Source organism: Sphaerodactylus townsendi, linkage group LG02 (assembly GCF_021028975.2).
Source record: "Sphaerodactylus townsendi isolate TG3544 linkage group LG02, MPM_Stown_v2.3, whole genome shotgun sequence".
NCBI classification, from domain to species: domain Eukaryota; kingdom Metazoa; phylum Chordata; class Lepidosauria; order Squamata; family Sphaerodactylidae; genus Sphaerodactylus; species Sphaerodactylus townsendi.
Window position 1 is genome coordinate 20150808 of NC_059426.1, and position 18761 is coordinate 20169568.

The 18761-nt window shown below is 43.9% G+C and overlaps 1 protein-coding gene across 1 annotated transcript in view; it reads right to left on the minus strand.

The window, feature by feature from the left end:
- The window catches only part of CDK15 (cyclin dependent kinase 15), a 67700-nt gene extending 49499 nt beyond the window's left edge, over positions 1 to 18201 (minus strand). The window contains exons 1-6 of the mRNA XM_048484457.1: positions 18082 to 18201; positions 16132 to 16281; positions 10244 to 10341; positions 8149 to 8228; positions 4749 to 4843; positions 126 to 188 (exon numbers count right to left, since the gene is read on the minus strand). Coding sequence (XP_048340414.1) covers positions 126 to 188; positions 4749 to 4843; positions 8149 to 8228; positions 10244 to 10341; positions 16132 to 16281; positions 18082 to 18201 — 606 coding nt within the window. The remainder of the gene's footprint in view (positions 1 to 125; positions 189 to 4748; positions 4844 to 8148; positions 8229 to 10243; positions 10342 to 16131; positions 16282 to 18081) is intronic.
- Between the last annotated feature and the right edge of the window lie 560 nt (positions 18202 to 18761).

Sequence of the window (18761 nt, forward strand, 5' to 3'; positions counted from 1 at the left end):
CAACATGGCATCCCTTCAAATATTTCAACATAGCTATCATGTCCTTCCTTACCCCTCGCTTCTCTAGACTAAACATACCTCACTCCCTAAGCTCCCTAGAAGCATTTGGCCCTGCCAGTACTTACCATGGCATTATGAAGATGAAGCCCCCCCGGATGCCGGGACATGTACTGTGCCAAGTCTGTGTCCTGCACAGGCAAGGGAGAGAGAGAGAATCACACAATATCTAGTTCTCTGAGAGCTTAACCACAGAATCTGATCATTAGGTTCAACCGCATTTTGGATTTAGAGACCAACGAGGCTACCCTCTGAAATGATTTTAGAACATGTACAAGATTCCCGCAAGTCCATTGTTCATTTAAATAGCACAAGATTCTGCTACTTGCAAAGGACAGATAAATAGTCTTCCAACAGGCAAGTCAGACATCAAACCATGCTGCCCTTTCCCTTTGAAAATAAAAAAAAAAGTCTGGCCAGGTGCAAAGGGTTAAAAAATGGAGGGAAAGGGGAAGGGGCAATGCTTGCTAGAGTTTGCTAGTTTAAAAAAATCAAGATTATAAGGGCAACCTCAGACTGGTGTCGGCTAGTAGAGGAAGCACAATCTCAAGCTGTGCAAATGCACATGTCTTTGACCTCTGCTATATGAAGAAGAGAGAAGAAGGGTCTGGATTTCTGTCCTGTAAGGAGACTCAAGGTGGCTGACAAGCTCCTTTCCCTTCCTCTCCCTACAAGAGACACCTTGTGAGGTAGGGGGGGCTGAGAAGTTCTGAAGAATTGTGGCTGGCCCAAGGGCCCCCAGCAGGAATGTAGGAGTACGGAAACACATCTAGTTCACCAGATAAGCCTCTGCCACTCAGGGGGAGCAGAGGGGAATCAAGCCCAGTTCTCCAGATTAGAATCTCTATGCTCTATTATGTTCTATTATGACATGTCCAATCACAATCTGACAACCAGTGACAAAAAAATCTTATTGAACTCAGAACTGCTAGGTCCGTCCTGACAACTGGGAAGAACTTCATAGAGGCAGGGCTGGGGGCAGTAATCCATGCACTCAATGTAAAGATGAAATCTGGGTTTACCCGGAAGCACCAGCATTGTGCCAGGATGATCTCGCATACTCTCCCAGAAAGTGCTAGAACATCCCCAGTGCAATGCCAGCACTTCCAGAAGTGACATCGTTGTACCAGGAGCATGGAGCTCTCCCCACAACCCCGCCTTCAGTTGGCCTGCTTCCACCCACTGACCAGCTGAGAGTCAGTGAACAGCAGTGGCATAGCTACCACAGGATGGGGGGGGGGTGCACGTCGCACCAGGCATACGCCGGGGGGGAGGGGCAGCAAAAATGTATTTTTGATATTTTTAGTGTTTTTACTTTGTTGGCTGGCAGGGGGCGCAGTTTGTAGGATAGGGGCACCCAAATTTCAGGATATCGTCCGGCAACACTCCTGCTGATACCAGACAAGTTTGGTGAAGTTTGGTTCAGGGGATCCAAAGTTATGGACACCCAAAGAAGGTGGCCCATTCCCCATTGTTTCCAATGGGAGCTAATAGGAGATGGGGCTACCTTTTGAGGGTCCATAACTTTGGACCCCCTTAACCAAACTTCACTAAACTTAGATAGTATCATCCAGATACTCCTGCTGATACCAGCCAGATTTGGTGAAGTTTGGTTTGGGGGGGTCCAAAGTTATGGACCCCCAAAGGGGGTGCCCCATCTCCCATTGTTTCCAAAGGGAGCTAATAGTAGATGGGGCTACCCTTTTGAGGGTCCATAACTTTGGACCCCCTTAACCAAACTTCACCAATCCTGGGAGGTATCATCAGGAGAGTCTCCTAAAGATACCCTGACATTGTGATGCTGTTAGCCTAAAAACTATGCCCCTGAAAAAACACTAAAAAATACAAAAAACACAAATGAACATGGGGGGGCAGCAAAACTCCGATTTTGCAGCGGGCTCCATTTCCCCTAGCTACGCCTCTGCCTTAACTCAGTGCAATGTTCATTTGTGTAAGCATGCTTAGGACTATTACTGTAATAGTCCAGTCCTAAACGGTAATACCCTTCTGAGTTCTAACTCTGCTTAGGATGACACTGCAGCTTAAGTAGCACACACTGGTTAGATCAGGAGTCACCAACCTTTACCACCCAAAGAGCCATTTGGACCCATTTTCCATGGCCCCGAAGATCTACTGAGCCGGACCGCCTCCGGTTCGGCCCCTCCACTCACCTTTCCTTCCAGTGCTGGGAGGTAGAGACGCGGGCAGGGAAACCCACTCTGCCTGACGGAGCAGGCAGCCGCCTGCTCCATGGGGCAGAGGGAGGATGATGGCCGCGGCCTGCTCAGTGCCACTGCCTCTCGCGCTGCGGAGGCAGCAGCTCCAGGCAGGGAAACCTCCTCAGCCCGACGGAGCAGGAAGCACAAAGTGGGCAGTTGGGCAAAGTGGGCAGTTGACGAGGGTTCCCCCTTGTGATGGGCACCAAAAATGCAGGGTTCGTGGGGGTTTTTTTGGTATTTTAGTGTTTTTTCTGTTTTTGGTCTGTAGAGGGTGCAGTTTTTAGGCTAGCAGCACCAGAATTTCAGAGATGTTTCGGGAGCCTGTCTTGATGCTATCACCCAGGTTTGGTGAGGCTTGGTTCAGGGAGTCCAAAGCTATGGACTCACAAAGGGGGTTCCCCAATCCCCCATTGTTTCCAATGGGAGCTAATAGGAGATGGTGGCTACACTTTGAGGGTCCATAACTTTGGACCCCAGGACCCAAACTTCACCAAACCTGGGACGTATCATCAGGAGGGTCTCTTACTGATACCACCCAAGTTTTGTGAAGTTTGGTCCAGGGGTTCCAAAGCTATGGACTCCCAAAGGGGGTGCCTTGTAACCCATTGTTTCCAATGGAAGCTAATAGAAGATGGGGGCTACACCTTTGAGGGTCCATAACTTTGGACCCCCGGAACCAAACTTCACCAAACCTGGGTGGTATCATTAGGAGAGTCTCCTAAAGATACCTTGAAAGTTTAATGCTGATAGCTTAACAATTGCACCCTTGACAGCAGGCACCCCCCACATTTCCCCAGATTTTCCTTTTAAATCCCTACCCTTTGGCATGGATTTAAGGGGAGAATCTGAGGTCCCCAGTTTAAATATTGAAAGTGATGCTGTTTCAGAGTGATGGAGAATCAACCCTAAAATAGCATCACTTTCAATGTTGTTTAAACTGGGGACCCCAGATTCTTCCTTTAAGGTGGGTTTAAAAGGAGAATCTGGGCTCCCTGGTTTAAACACCATTGAAAATGATGCTGTTTGGGGGTGGATTCCAGCATCACTTGTTTAAACTTTTTTAAAATCCACCTTAATCCACCTTGGTGAGGGACTATCCCACCAAATGTTACAGGACACAGTTACTAAAGCAAGTTGGATCAAGCATTTTCTAAAATGGTTTGTTTTATTTCTACTTGTTTGTATCGTTTGCTTTCACCAAAGAACTTGAGGTACCGGTACTTTTCAGGGCTGAGTGTATGGGGTGGGGGGGAGTTATACTCCTCACAACAATTTATGGGGGCAGCCCGACCACAGGCTCAGCACCATTTTAAAACGACACACCTGCTCAGAATCTTTCACAGCACGCTGATAGGATCAGATCTTGGGATCATTACTTGAAACATCGACCCCCAGCCGCACTCCTTTTTATTTTCATAGCTTCCAGCCTGATTAAAAGGTCTTGTGGACTCGAAAGCTTGCACACCATTCTGTGTTATTTTGGTTGCTCCTAATAAAAAGCATTACATCGATTTTTCCTCTGCTTTGGGGATATTACACACAGGCCAACAATATTATTTTACAGCTTTCCTTGCCCTGCACAATACAGCCGCTGGGCACTTCAGTACTAAGGGAAACATGAGATACTGAAAACGCCCCTCATCTTAGTTTTCACACAAAATATTGCCAAGTCTCTGCTCTATTTATTCCATCCAGGGAAAGCTTCGATGCACCAGTAAATATTTTTCAAGAGGATTCAAAAGCAGACTTGGAAGGGAGAAGACTTGGAAGGGAGAAGTGGTTCAGAAACAAAAATGAAGGTCAAATTGTTTGCTTGCTTGCTTAGATAACAGGCTATCTATTGGCAAAATCCAGATGAGGGGACGAAATGTTTTTTTGGAAATCACAGAGGGTCCCACCGGTGTGTTTGCCCCCTCCACCAGCCTAAGGGGCACCCACCCTGGTGGAGAGAGCAAACTTTGATGCCAACATCAGGCCATCACACAGCTTCACGATGGATAAATCCAGAAGTGGCCGCTGAGGCGGAGCTATGCTGGCATCCGAATGGATACTGGCGAAGGGATAGGGGGAGAGCGGGCTGAGGGTGTTCCTCGCGTGGAATCAACATTGGTTGGCTTTCACTGGTACAGACAAACCACACTTTGCTTTTATTTATTTTGGTTGGAACAGTACGTAGTGTTTTGTTGCCAAATTTATGGGAATAATAATCTCTTGAACCGGGAAGTTCATAATAAGTTTCTCAATTTATTGGTACTTTGTTACGCTACCTGACGTGGTGCAGATTCTCTGATTGTAATACCCACCTGGAGGAATGGGGTGGAATGTTTGAATGGGGTGGAATGTGGTTAACAATGAAGAAGTACTCGCTCCTTAGAGCTCCACCATAGTTTTAAAAACTTCATGAGGTTGCAAAAGCATCCATGGCATTCTCATTGGCTCACAGGTGTTCACAAAGGGCAGACAGCAACTCACCATGTACTCCAAAACCAACGTCAGGGTCTCCTTCATCTGGATGATGTCATGTAGCAGCACAATATTGGCATGTTTTAGACCCTTGAGGAGGGAAGCTAAAGAAACACAGTGACTTGTAGGCTGGCCAAGAGCTGCTATTTGTGTGAGAGCAAGCAGTTTAAGGCCATGGGTTCCGCGGATGATGGAGAGGCAACTTGACTGAATTCAACAGTTTGGGATTCAGGCCTGGCATTTGGAGCAAGGGCACTATGAGACAGGATTTACATTCTTCCCAGCAGAAGTGACAGCGAAGTTAAAATTATGAGTTTGCGCCCACCTCCCCCCCAACTCACACACACAACACGGTCCCCTTTTCTTATTGGAGTTACAAAGTGCAGGTCATGCCCTTGGAGAGGGTGAATAGCGGCCTGATAAATTCTAGGACAAGCCAAAGATCAGTACGGACGCCAGCATGCAAGAATACCATGACTGTCTCCAATTTATATTAGAATCCAATCCCATTCTTAAACTCATTGTCCTCATAGAGACTCTGTTTCACCCAGAACCACTTTGAAATGCAGTTGTGGGGGGATGGAATTACAATGGGCATTTAAGTCTGCGGGCTGGCCTAATAGGCAGGCAGTTGTTACACACACACACACACACACCCTCTTTTTGCTTTAGTGTGGGAAAAGATTCGTGGGGCCCACTGGGAACTCAAGGCAGGCTAAAACACTAGTCTTGGTAGTCAATTCAACAAACTATTTTGGATATTATGCTTGTCTGGACCATCTGAAGGTTTGATGGGAATAGCGCTTCAGAAAATGCATAAATCAGACCCACTAAGAGAATGTCTTATTGTCCAGTACTGTGACTTTTCCTAGCCATCAAAAGAGTAGAGGGGATGCAAGTTGGAAATAGGAAGTTTATATCATATGCTATGGGAATGTAAAAAGGTTAAGAAATTTTGGTGTGATGTACATAAGGAAATTCAAAAAATTCTACAGGTAAATATAAAATGCACTCCTGAATTATATTTGTTAGGAATGTGTGGCAATAGGCAAATAACTGAAAACAGAACGCTATTTCAATACCTATCAACGGCGGCTAGGATTATGTTAGCTAGATATTGGCGTCAGCAAACAATTCCCTCGATACTAGAGTGGCGACATAAAGTAATGGACCTAGTTAAAACAGCAAGACTATCAGGATACGAAAAGTTGGAGACGAATGAAAAATTTAAGAAGTTATGGCTATTGTATTGTCGAAGGCTTAAAAGGCCGGAATCACTTGGGTGCTGTGTGGTTTCCGGGCTGTATGGCCGTGTTCTAGCAGCATTCTCTCCTGACGTTTCGCCTGCATCTGTGGCTGGCATCTTCAGAGGATCTGATGAGCATCTTCAGAGCATCTTCAGATCCTCTGAAGATGCCAGCCGTAGATGCAGGCGAAACGTCAGGAGAGAATGCTGCTAGAACACGGCCATACAGCCCGGAAACCACACAGCACCCAAGTTATGATTATTATGGATTAAACATATCGAGGAGAAGTTAAAACAAAAATACGTGATCTTAGATATAATTTAAGAAGTATAAGAAATAATAGAAATATAAAATAAATATAATTATTAGATTAAGGTAGTAAATGGTGTGGTTTAGCTTGGTATGTATTTGCGGAAGCTCATCAATTGTATGTTATGTTGAAAATGGAAGGTGGTAAATAGATCATGATATTATTTTTAAGAGGTGGTAAATAGATCATGATATTATTTTGGAGATATATGTGTACACTTATAATTGTAAATAAAATAAAGCAATTTTTTTAAAAAAAGAGTAGAGGGGGAGAATGAGGAAAACAGCATCTAGAGCAGTGATGGCGAACCTTTTCGAGACTGAGTGCCCAAATTGCAACCCAAAACCCACTTGTTTGTCGCAAAGAGCCAACATGGCAATTTAACCTGAATACTGAGGTTTTAGTTTAGGAAAAAATGGTTGGCTCCAAGGCATGCGTTACTCGGGAGTAAGCTTGGTGGTAGTCGGTGGCTCTGCTTTGAAGCAACTGTGCAACTCTTCCAACGGGTGAATCACAACCCTAGGAGGGCTTACTCAGAAGCAAGCCCCATTGCCAGCAACCAAGCTTACTCCCAGGTAAAGGATCACGCTTTAGTTCTTTGCATGAAAATCAGTGGGGTTTAACAACACTTATCAGAGTTATCTACACTGCTTCCCCAAAACTAGTTTTAGGTTTAATGCTAATAATCGAGCCCAGCGGCTCAGGCCAATCTAGATGTGCGAGGGAGGGTGGGGGGGACTCTGTGCGTGCCCACAGAGAGGGCTCTGAGTGCCACCTCTGGCACCCGTGCCATAGGTTCGCCACCACTGATCTAGAGTCTGAACTCCAGGCTAGGAAATTAAGGTAGTTGGCATTGTATTTAATTTTTTTAGCATATTAGCAAATGTGACCTCTGCAAATAACTTCTGCTCAGGCTTCCCCATAGATCCATCGTCTGAAACTACTGTATAAATGTATCGTTTTGCCAAAGCCAAGGATAAAAAATTAATTGTAAAAGTTAGCATTTAAAGCAGTGTGCATATTTTGATTTGTTTTTGTTTTGCCATCAATCCACAGCTGACTTACGTTGACCCTGTAGGCTTTTCAAGGCAAGAGACGTTCGGAGATGGTTGGCCATTGCCTGCCTTCTCGACACACCCCTTGTAGCCCTTGGAGCACTCCCATCCAGATATGAGCCAGGGTCAGGGCTGAGAGCGTGCGACTGGCCCAAAGTCACCCAGCAAGCCTCCATGGCACAGGTAGGGATCTGACCTGGGTTTCCCAGGTCCTAGTCTCCCTCCTTAACCACTTCATCACGCAGGCTCCAAGGCCCCTTCTGCGCATGCAGAATAATGCACTTTCAATCCACTTTCAATGCACTTTGCAGCTGTGCAGAATAGCAAAATCAACTTGCAAACAGTTGTGAAAGTGGACTGAAAGTGCATTATTCTGCATGCAGAAGGGGCCTGACGCTTAATTAGTATGAGTGCTGAATTTCTAACAACACAGAAAAAGAGAGGAAGGAAAGGGTACCCTCTACATTCCCAGGAGCTGTTTACTTTTACATCCCTTGTTGTGAGATCCAGGCTTAGCACATGGATTGCCAACTCAGTGTTTGGAAACACCTGGAGATTTGGGGGTGGAGCCTGGGGGCGGGGCAGGATATAATGGCACCAAATCAGCCAACTTCTCCATCCTCCAAATCAGGCATCTTCTCCAGGGGAACTGATCTTGGTTGTGTTGAGATCAGTTGTGATTCCAGTAGATCTTCAGGCCCCACTAAGAGGCTAGCCTCTCTACCCAGTACTAAGACGGATTTGTAAAATGAAGCCCTGGCGCAGATTAAGCCCTGGATTCACTTTCTGCTTCTTACCTTCTCTTATGGTTGTAAAAGGCACTCCTTCCTCAGTCTTCAGTCGGATGACCTTTAAAGCTACCAGCTGTCCATATATCCTAATGAGACAGATGACAACGGCATGCATCACTCAGTGTAGGCATGATCCAAAGTCCTCATGGCTGCCACGAAGACATCATTTATTTACTTCACTTACAGCCTCCCTTTCATCCCCAATGGGAACCCGAAGCAGTTTACATCATTCCCCTGCCTCCTTTTTATCCTCACAGTGGGCTTTTCTGCACAATTAATTTAAAACGTTTTGAGGCATGTAAATCTGCATTGTGTAAATCTGCTTCATGTAAATCTGCATTGTTTTTACCACCAAACCTTTTTCCAGCCTCAACATTTTAAATGAATTCATTTTAAATGGATCCTCTTCTAAATTGATTCTCTGGTTGAAATGTTTTGAAAACGTCTACAGTTGCGGTGCGATCTATTGACTATGTTTCCCACAGTGTATTGTCGAAGGCTTTCACGGCCGGAATCACTTGGGTGCTGTGTGGTTTCCAGGCTGTATGGCCGTGTTCTAGCAGCATTCTCTCCTGACGTTTCGCCTGCATCTGTGGCTGGCATCTTCCTCTGAAGATGCCAGCCACAGATGCAGGCGAAACGTCAGGAGAGAATGCTGCTAGAACACGGCCATACAGCCCGGAAACCACACAGCACCCATATGTTTCCCACACTTCTCTGCTTCCCTGAACTTCCTCCTCGGCACCACTTTCTGAGCTCACTCCGTCCCACCTTGTCTGTTTATTTGCAGCATTTCTCTGCTCTTTTTTGTGTGTGGGGGGGGGCAATATTTGGAGTATCAAGTATACGAGGAGTATAGAATGCAGCACGAGATCGTAAAGCATTGAAGCATCAATTCAACACAGAACTATTTTTAAAAAGGGGGAAATCATGTGATGGTGGCAGGAATCGTTTTGAGGGGGTGGGTGCAAATAAAAGGGGGATATTGAAAACATTTGACAAACGTTTTAGGAGATTTGTGCGGAAAGGACCACGAACAACCCTGTAGGTTAGGGTGATAAAGTGGGGCTGGCCCAAGATCAGAGGCGTAGCTAGGGAAAATGGAGCCTGGTGCAAAATCTGAGTTTTGTGCCCCCCACGGGCGGCAGCTATGATCCTGGAATCCACCCCCAAACAGCATCACTTTCAATGGTGTTTAAACTAGGGAGCCCAGATTCTCCTTTTAAACCCACCTTAAAGGGAGAATCTGTGATCCCCAGTTAAAACAACAGTTAAAGTGATGCTGTTTGGGGGTGGATTATCCCCCACCCTGAAACAGCATCACTTTCACTGTTTAAACTGGGGACCTCAGATTCTCCTTTTAAATCCATGCTGAAGGGGGTGGATTGAAAATGAGAATGTGGGGAAATGTGGGGGGTGCCACCTGCTGTCAAAAGTGCAATGGTTAGAGCTAGCAGCACTGGAAACTTTCAGAGGTAGTTTCCTTTGAAGGAGACTCTCCTGATGATGTCACCCAGGTTTGGTGAAGTTTGGTTCTGGAGGTCCAAAGTTATAGACCCTCAAAGGGGTAGCCCCATCTCCTATTAGCTTCCATTGGAAACAATGGGGGATGGGGCACTTGCTTTGGGAGTCCATAACTTTGGACCCCCTGTACCAAACCTCACCAAACCTGGGTGATATCATCAGGGGAGTCTCCCAAAAAATCCCTGAAATGTTGGTGCTGCTAGACTAAAAACTGCACCCCCTGCAGGCCAAAAACTGAAAAAAACACTTAAAAATACAAAAAATCCACAAACTGACCTGAATTTTTTGCGTGCCCCCCCCCCCCGGTGCGCACCCAGTGCAACGTGCACCACCACCACTCCCGGCCCCTGTGGTAGCTACGCCTCTGCCCAAGATGACCCAGTGAGCTTACATGGCAGAATGGATATTTGAACCTCAGTCTCCCAGATATTAGAGACTGTAACCACTACATCATGCTGTCTCTCCTTAATAATCTGTAACTCAGTCTGCAGTTAGTTATGGTCAATTACTTCCCGACACATGAAATAATCATTATACTCTCAAATTGTACAGCTGTTTCCTGTAAAAAACCACTCACCTGCTGATCCCCTTGTATACAGTACAGTGAGAACCTTCATTCAGCTTCTCAAGATTCAAGTAGGATGTGGCATTTCCAAATGCGAGAGGCCTTCTTTGCTTATACGGGTCAGAGAGAAAAGTATCAATTTAGTCCCACTTTTATTAGAGATCATTTCCACGAAAGAAAGTGCTATTATCTAAGAATGCAAAATAAATAAATGGAAACTTGTAACTGAATCAGTTTAATTTTACCAGCAAAACTGGACAAGCAGATAATATTCACCAGATTAAAAAATATTTCAGTATTCATTCATTCATTTCCAAAATGAAAGGTGAAATGGACCCCCTTTCTTTCTTGTATCTCACATCCAGGAAGGATACTCGTCTGGTAATCATTATTACACGGTCCAGTTTTTGATTGAGAAGTATGTATACTGACTTTAAAGAGGGCACACTGGTGGTTGTATTCATGAACATCAAGAATGCTTTTGACTCACTGTCTAGAAAGAGGCTCTGGGATAAATTGAGGAATACTTCTATGGATTTCTTTTTTTTTTTTTTGGCTGTCAAGTCATAGCTGACTTACAGCAAGAGAAATTGCCATTACTTGCCTCTGCTTCACGCACCTCTGGTATCCTCCCATACAAGTACTTGCCAGGGAGGAGGAGAGAGTGCGACTCATCCAAAATCACCCAGCAAATAACCAGAAGTAGGGATTCGAACCAGGATTTCCCAGACCTCATTCCAACACTTTAACCATTACACCATGCTGGCGCTCACACTTCTGTGGATAGGTTATGATTTTTGATCCACCAGCTCTCTGACTTTCCTTTTGCTCAACAGAACTGTAGCCCCTCTAGTCAACAGTCAAACCAAATCATTTTAAATCAGGGTGTAAAGCAAGGCTGCCTCCTTGCATCACTGCTATTTAATATTCATATTAATGGTTTGTACACCTTCCAGACCTGCAACAATTTCCACTCACCAGACTTCGCCTTCTTTAAGTCACTAGCACTATTATATGCTTATGATACAGCACTGCTTGCAACATTGATAGAGGAAATGCAAAGACGTTCCTTCTTAGATTATTACTCCAAAGAAAGCCTGGTTCTTAATTACTCAAAATCTGAAGTTCTCTTTTTAAATAAGAAATGAAAGAACAGAACGTACAAATGGCCAGTGGCTCATCATAGTTTTGACCAAGTTGGGCAGCTTAGCTATCTGGGAGGGAGGAACATTCAATCTTTCCTGGAACATCCATCTGAGTTTGGTAAGGAGAGCAGTCACTAACTGTAGACCCATTACAAGATTGCTTTTTTGTTCTGCAGGAGAGCAATATGGTCAAAGTGCAACTTGGACCTTCTGTGCTAAGGCTTCTGGACACTTAATGTAGGCAGGAGGATGGGTTAATGAACAGAAAATATTGACCACTCCTTGTTAAACTTTTTCAGATGTGTTCTGGGGGCCTCAAAAGTATTGTTTTGTGTGCAGACCTAGGAAAATGTCTTTGGAGGCTAAAGCGTGGCAGAGAAAATTTAATTTAAATATAATTTTTTTAAGCTAATAAAAATAGGCCTTTTGAGCCTAGTTAGAAGTGATCCTTACAAAACCAACTGGGACAAGATGATGGAGAGTAAATTATTATATTTAAATAAAACAAATGAAATGATGGCTACCCTGGGCAAACAGGAACTGAGCAATTTTTATTTTTTTCCCCTTTTTATGTCCTTTAAAAATGATGAATGAAAATGGACCCTCTGTGGCTTTACTACAGCGAAAAGACTTATATTACAGTGCTGGAAAGATGAAAGCCCACTTTGGGAAAATGTGAGAACCTTAGAACTCTAGCAATATTTGAATGGAGGGCACCTAGGTGTCAACTGCGCGTTGGTTTACTTTTAGATATTTGAAAACCATTTATAGAAATTTATGTCTAGATCCACCACCATTGTTATTATATTTTTGTCTTTTTGTATATTCTTCTTAAGTTTTTTCTTCTTTTGCTGTTTTTCCTTTCTTTCTTTTTTGAAGCAATTGGACAATTTGAAAAAAAATGTTGTTTTAAGGATTTAGATTATATACACATGACCAATAGAGAATGTTCTACTTTTACTATTGGCATTCTCCTTCCAATTAAAGTCCCAAGATATTTTCTTTCTGCTGACAGTACCTAGGAACAAAAGGGCATTTATGTTAACATGGTTGGCTATTGCTGTCTGCAGTTTTAATAGGAAGATAGCAAGTTATACCGTTCTCTGACAAATTAGTGGTTGAGATCGAATAGATTCTAATTTACCATATAATTTTAGATTGTCCTGTATTTTCAGATTTAAGATCAAAGCTGATTATCCCATTACTTGGAGCTGGCTATGATTCCACAGATTCCTTCTGCGACACAGCTAAATGTGTCTGTCAATGTTGTCAATAATGTACATACTGTCATACCGATTTTGGAAGGGGTGTCAGAACATTTGTGAATGTTTAGATGAGCAAAATCTAAATGACAGCTGGACCCTCCTTCTAACAGGTGCCGTGTGCAGGTTAGTACCGAGTGCACAGCTTGTACCATGTGCAAACTTGATCAGGTGAGGGCACCTGATTGGTACCACTTTTGTATATAGTTAGCACAGACAGCAGTGTGATGTGTGCCTGAAAACACCTGTGGTCTGGCAAAGCACTTTGTCAGTAGATAGCAATAAATAGAACTGTACTGGTGACTGTGTGTCTGTCAGTTCTTGTCTACATTGCGTCCTACAAGGTGGTCTACTCCGAGTAAATCCGCTGCTTCAACAGAGAAAATGTCTTGACCATTAAGAGACACAGAAAACTTGAGTTACTATACAAGAGGCCAAATATTTGGCGTTGGTCAAAGAACAGCATATTTAAAGTGCCACCTGCCTGCTTTGTTTTACCTGACTGTGTGCTCCTGCTCCTGACACTGGTCAAAGGAACAGTAATTGGATTGGATTGTATCTCACGTTTCTCATGTGTTTATAACCCAAGACCTGAAATGTGATGGTGTGTTTTTGTTGGTATGTGCAAGTGTCAACTCTTCAGTCATGAAAGCATTAATGATGCTATTTGTTAGTAAACATTAGCTGGATTAACATAGCCAATGGGGTGTCGAGTAACCAGCTACCTGACTTCATGAAATGATCCATTGATTGTCATTGGCTAATCAATATATCGCCATAGACAATATCTTTCAACACACTTGAGAGAACGTTGTAAATTTCTTTGTTGTCAGTGAGTTGGAGTCACATCTTCTCACAATGTAGTAGCAGAATGTAGCTCAGATTAGAGAGGACTATTTTATTGTTTTCTACCATGTTACCCTTCCTTTCTATTTTAAACTAACTAGCAGCGTCTGTGATTATTTACTTTGCTAACTACTTTATATTTTTACACCAACAATTTCCTACAAGCGGACAGATTTTGCGGCTTCTCCCTTACAGCCAGGGCTTTTGCTACGGCACAACAACCACAGGGTTTGCATACGGCTGCTTTTGCCCCATTTTCCCTACCCCAGCACCTTGTGAATGCCATTCCCTGTTGCCAGCAGAGGGCTTTCAGGGGCATTTAAATTGTTAAGTGATATAAAAAAAACCCCACTTCCTACCAGCACCCAAGCCAGGGAAAACAACACGTCTGCAAGTGACAAAAGAGTACTATAAAGCAAGGAGATCGCGAGGAGATGGTCCTCACGAACAAGATTGCCAAAGGAACTGTGTGGAAAGCAGGAGAGTTATGTGAGAGAGACCAAGGAAGACTCTGGGTGTTTTCTGAGCAAGTGTCTTAAGTTGAAGAAGTCAGACAAGGCCACTCCAAAGCTTCAGAGTTAGTCAGAGGATGATGGTCCTGTTGATCTTGAAGGAGCACCGCCTTAATTCTGGGTTGACATGAGAGGAGGGTGTGAGGATGTTCTCCTCTCCAAGGGAGAGGTCTGCAAAACCCATGTCTAAAGCCATCTACCCAGAGTGGCGTACCCACACTACTGCTGCCACTATGCTGGTCAGGAAAACCAGTTAACCAGCTCGCCAAGCAGCAGGGCGGGGAGTGTGCATAGTACTTGTCTTCTTTATGTCCATCCATGCCAGATCCAGGGTCTGGTTGAGGCAGCAGTTCCTTCTGTTTATAGGGCTCTCTCTCAGATCTTTCTGCTGTCTCCTGCCCTTCATTTAATTTTAGGAGATGGTGACATACTTGCAAGAGTTTCTCCTCACCAACCCTGCCTTTGTAGGTCAAAAATCTTCCATTTTCACAGTAGCAAATCTGTCCAGCATTTCCCCCCTATCCATTGGAGAACGCCTTCAGCATTTTAATTACTAATGGGTGAATATCCAGAGGGGAAAAAAATCAAGAGAATCATTCTGTTTTTCCCAGCAGAACTGCAACCAGAAGAGTATTATAAAGCAAGGTGATTGTGTGGAGATGGTCCCCATGAACCAGTTCCCCAGAGGAATTGTGTGGAAAACAGGAGGACCATGTGGGAGAGACCAAGGAAGACTCTGGGTGTTTTCTGAGCAAATATCTCATGTACAAGAAGTCAGTCACGGTCACTTCAAAGCTTGAGAGATAGAGAATGATGGTCCTGTTGTCCTGAAAGGAGGACCATGTTAGTTCTGAGTTATGGGAGGGGTGAGGATGTTCTCCTCTTCAAGGGAGAAGTTTGCAAATCCCAGGTCTAAAGACCTCTCCCTCATCCTACCCAGAATGGCATATCCACCACTCCTAACACTGTCATGTTCTTCAGGAAACTGAGTTACCACTCTGGCGGCAGGGAAGTGTAAAGCACTTGTATCCTCCAGCCGACCTCTGTTCTTCCATCCACACCAGGTCCAAAGTTTGGCTGAGGCAGCAGCTGCTTCTACTGTGGGCTGCCTCCCAGATTTTTCTGCTCTCCCTTGCCCCTCATTCAATCTTAGGGGATGGGATGCTGCTAATGTACTTGCAAGAGCTTCTCCTCATCAACCCTGCCTTCTTGGGCCAAACATCTTCCACTTCCACAGTAAGTCTGCTTGGCACTTTTTTTTCCTGGCCCTGTACAATACTTTCTACAGTAGTTCTGCTCTTGAAAAGACAGCTCAGCACTTTAACTGAGAATGGGAGATATCTAGAGAAAAAACATCAGGAGTATAACAATCTGTTCCATGAATGTCAAATTGTAATCCTTTTTATCCATTCTGACCTATTCCTTTTTGTGTCAGGGGTTTCACATACCAACCTCCATCCTCTCTTTACCGCTACTAGGGTAACCAGGGGTAGGAGAGCTCCTAGAATTAGAACCGATCTGCAGACTACAGAGATCAGTTTCCCTCAAGAAAATGGCGGCTTTGGAGAGTGGATTCTATGGGACTATACACGGAGGTCTCTCACCGCCTCAAACCCCATCCTTCCCAGACTCCAAATATCCAGGAATTTCCCAGCCCAGAGATAGAAACTCTAACCACTGCCTGTCTTTCATGGAGTGTCAAATGGAAGGTTTTATGCCGAAGTGCCACACTAATTGACTTTCTTGGAGCGTCATACCTTCCTATCCCTATTCTGCTATGTCAGAGGTAGCAGCTTCACTGCTTTGCAGTGGCTGCCCAGAGACCTACAACCTTGTTAGCTCTATGTCACTTACAGAAGTAAAATCACCTCCACGTTTACCACATAACCTTGCAATTTCTCAGTACTGAATGTCACATTGTAATTTACATTTATATATATGATAACTTTTCACACAGTATTTTGGCTTTTTCTCCATCATATCACCTTGGCACTGATGGTTATTAAATGCTTTGATTCATATTATATAATTCTAATTCACTGCTGTGCTCCAAGCCTTTGGAATTGGCTCAGATACTCATTCGGATTCAGAAATGACAACAGAATGAAGACTCATTCTATGTACTGTTCACTCACCCACTGGAATCTCTCAGCAAAATCTTGCTCCTGGGACGGGGCACTGAAACGGCGTAGCTTTATGCTTCTCCTCTTTTTAATCTGGAGTGTATGGAACCATGGCGGCTCTGAAGAATTCTCAGACTGTGATATTCTCCTTGGCTCTGCTAACTGGCAGAGTGAAAAGGCAACCAGTTTTAGAGTAACAATATCTACTGCTATATCCCTATCTTGTCAGATTTAAACTCAAATTTATTACTGTCTCCCTGTACTGGTTCCGGCTTTCTACAGTCTCCTTGGGATCAGCTGGAAGAGCAAGACAGAGCTGAGTGTCATCCATCTATGACCAAAAATGCAGCCCAAATCTCCCGAAGGCTTCTCCCAGTAGTCTCTTGTAGATGTTGAAGAGCATAGGGGACAATATGGAATCTTGCAGGACCCTACAGGCCCAAGGTCAAGCTGTTGAACTGCAGTCCTCCAGTACTATCTTCTGAATTGTCCCCTTCTGGTAGGACTGAAAACACTGCATAATGGTCCCTTCCCAATCCGAGGCTGGAAAGAAGGATCTATGATCAGTGGTACTGGAAGCTTGTTGAGTGTTCCAGGAGAGTCAACATAGTTGAATTCCCTCTGCCTATCTCCCAGCACAAGTGATCTACAAGGATGACCAGAGCCCTTCGGGGATAGGGGGGTATAAAAATCTAATAAAATAATAATAATAATAATAATAATAATAATAATAATAATAATAATAATAATAATAATAATAATAATAATAAACCCTTAGCAAGGCCTGAAACCAGACTGGAATAGATCTAAACAATTCACCTCATCCAAGAAAGGTTGAAGTTGTCCAGTCACCATCTGTTCAACCACCTTGCTCAAGAATGGAACATCTAAAACTGGTTAACAATTACTGAGATCTCCTGGGTCTAGGGCTGGCTTCTTTAGAAGTGGATACACTACAACCTATTTTAAAGTTGGGGCAAATACTCACCCCCTCAAGAAAGCATTAACTGCCTCTCAGACCAAGACAATCAGCCCCTAGATAAGAGACCTCCCATAACTGCAACATCTACTTTGGAGGGTAGACACTATGCCATTATACCCCATTAAGGTTCCTTCCCTCTACAAAACCCACTCTTCGCAGACTCCACCTCGGATCTCCAAGAATTTCACAACCTGGAGTTGCTAGCCCTGCTTCTGGAAATTCAAGTAACCAGCAAAGGTCACAAGTACAGGTGACAGGCCTCACACCTGCAAGGATCCTGTCAGCATCCTCCAATTGATAAAATGAAAAGTATTCCAAACAACTGGACAGGTAGGACCCTGATCCTACTCATCTAGAGTCCAAGTCAGAACAGTAGTGAGTTAGACTGTAAATTTTAGAGGACTAACTCCCACACCACTCTACCCCATCATCAGGCAAACTTAAATGACATGGAGAGGCCACAAAAATTGATTTAAAACTGGTCTGTTAGTGTATGAAAGCCCCCTTCCTTCAGAGGCCCCACTAACACCAACTACCATCCAGAAATAATACGTTTCATTTATTCCAGAATTCAGTGGCAATGGCTATAGTGGCAATTGACTATAGCTCTATATTTATTAAATGCTGTGATCATTTTTGCAGTACCCTAACCAAGCCCAAATCTTCAGTATAGCCTTAAGAATCAAACACATGTCAGCAATGTTAGGAATAAACCAATCCTGCAATTGGATGGGTTGCCCATGGGATCAATGAAAGCCGTCCAAGAGGACTTGTGTAAACCTCCAGCGGAGCCAGGTCATAAAGCTGGTTTGAGAGTAGAAAGTTCTAGCCATTCCTTACTTTCCTCAACATTTCTAGTTTTTTAAAACTAATATTGCTACTGAGACTCCGATCTGGAAATCTCCGTATCTTTCATAGAGAATTTGGCTTTTATCCCAAAAGAACATCAGATTCTGGTGTCTGGCTGGAGTATTACACACCTTCCAAGAAGACTCCACTTCCTTAGGTTGCACTGTGTCTTGCTGTGTTGAGTCTTCAGTCTCTTCGCAGCAATGTTTGCACCAAGGGTTGAAAGCTTTTCCACAGAGAACTTCTCCCATGTTCTTCTGCCCTCTGACTGCTGGATCTTTCCCCTCCCTCTTATGACTGTTTCCTTGCACTTTGCCAGAGAAGACTAGGAATGCATGAATGCTCATATGACTTGCATGAGGTCTCTGCCCAAATTCCCATGACTCAAGAATAGCTTTTTATTCCGTATTCCCATGTTTCAAATTCGTCCAAATAAATACAGAAAGAAGCTTATTACAAGGCCTCATTCAGGTCCTCATGAGTTCTCAAAGACCAGCAATCCCCAACTTGGTCTCATGGTACCCATGGATGTTTTTTTCCATTGTTACCTAGCTTCCTGACTTTACATGATCTTTTCAAGTTGCTTTCTTCATTTGGTCCTCATTCTTGTTCACATTTCTTCTTCTGTTATCTTTTGTATTCCTACCTTCCAGTTCCTCTTGAGCTTTTCTGTCCTTTGTTCTTTGCTTATACCAGCTTTTTAGATGTGCTAAATATGATGTGATAGGATTGGAGGGAGGAAAGCAGGAAGCTTATATACACTGATTTTTTATCATTTAAGGTGCTGGTATAGAGACCAGAATTAAAAGGT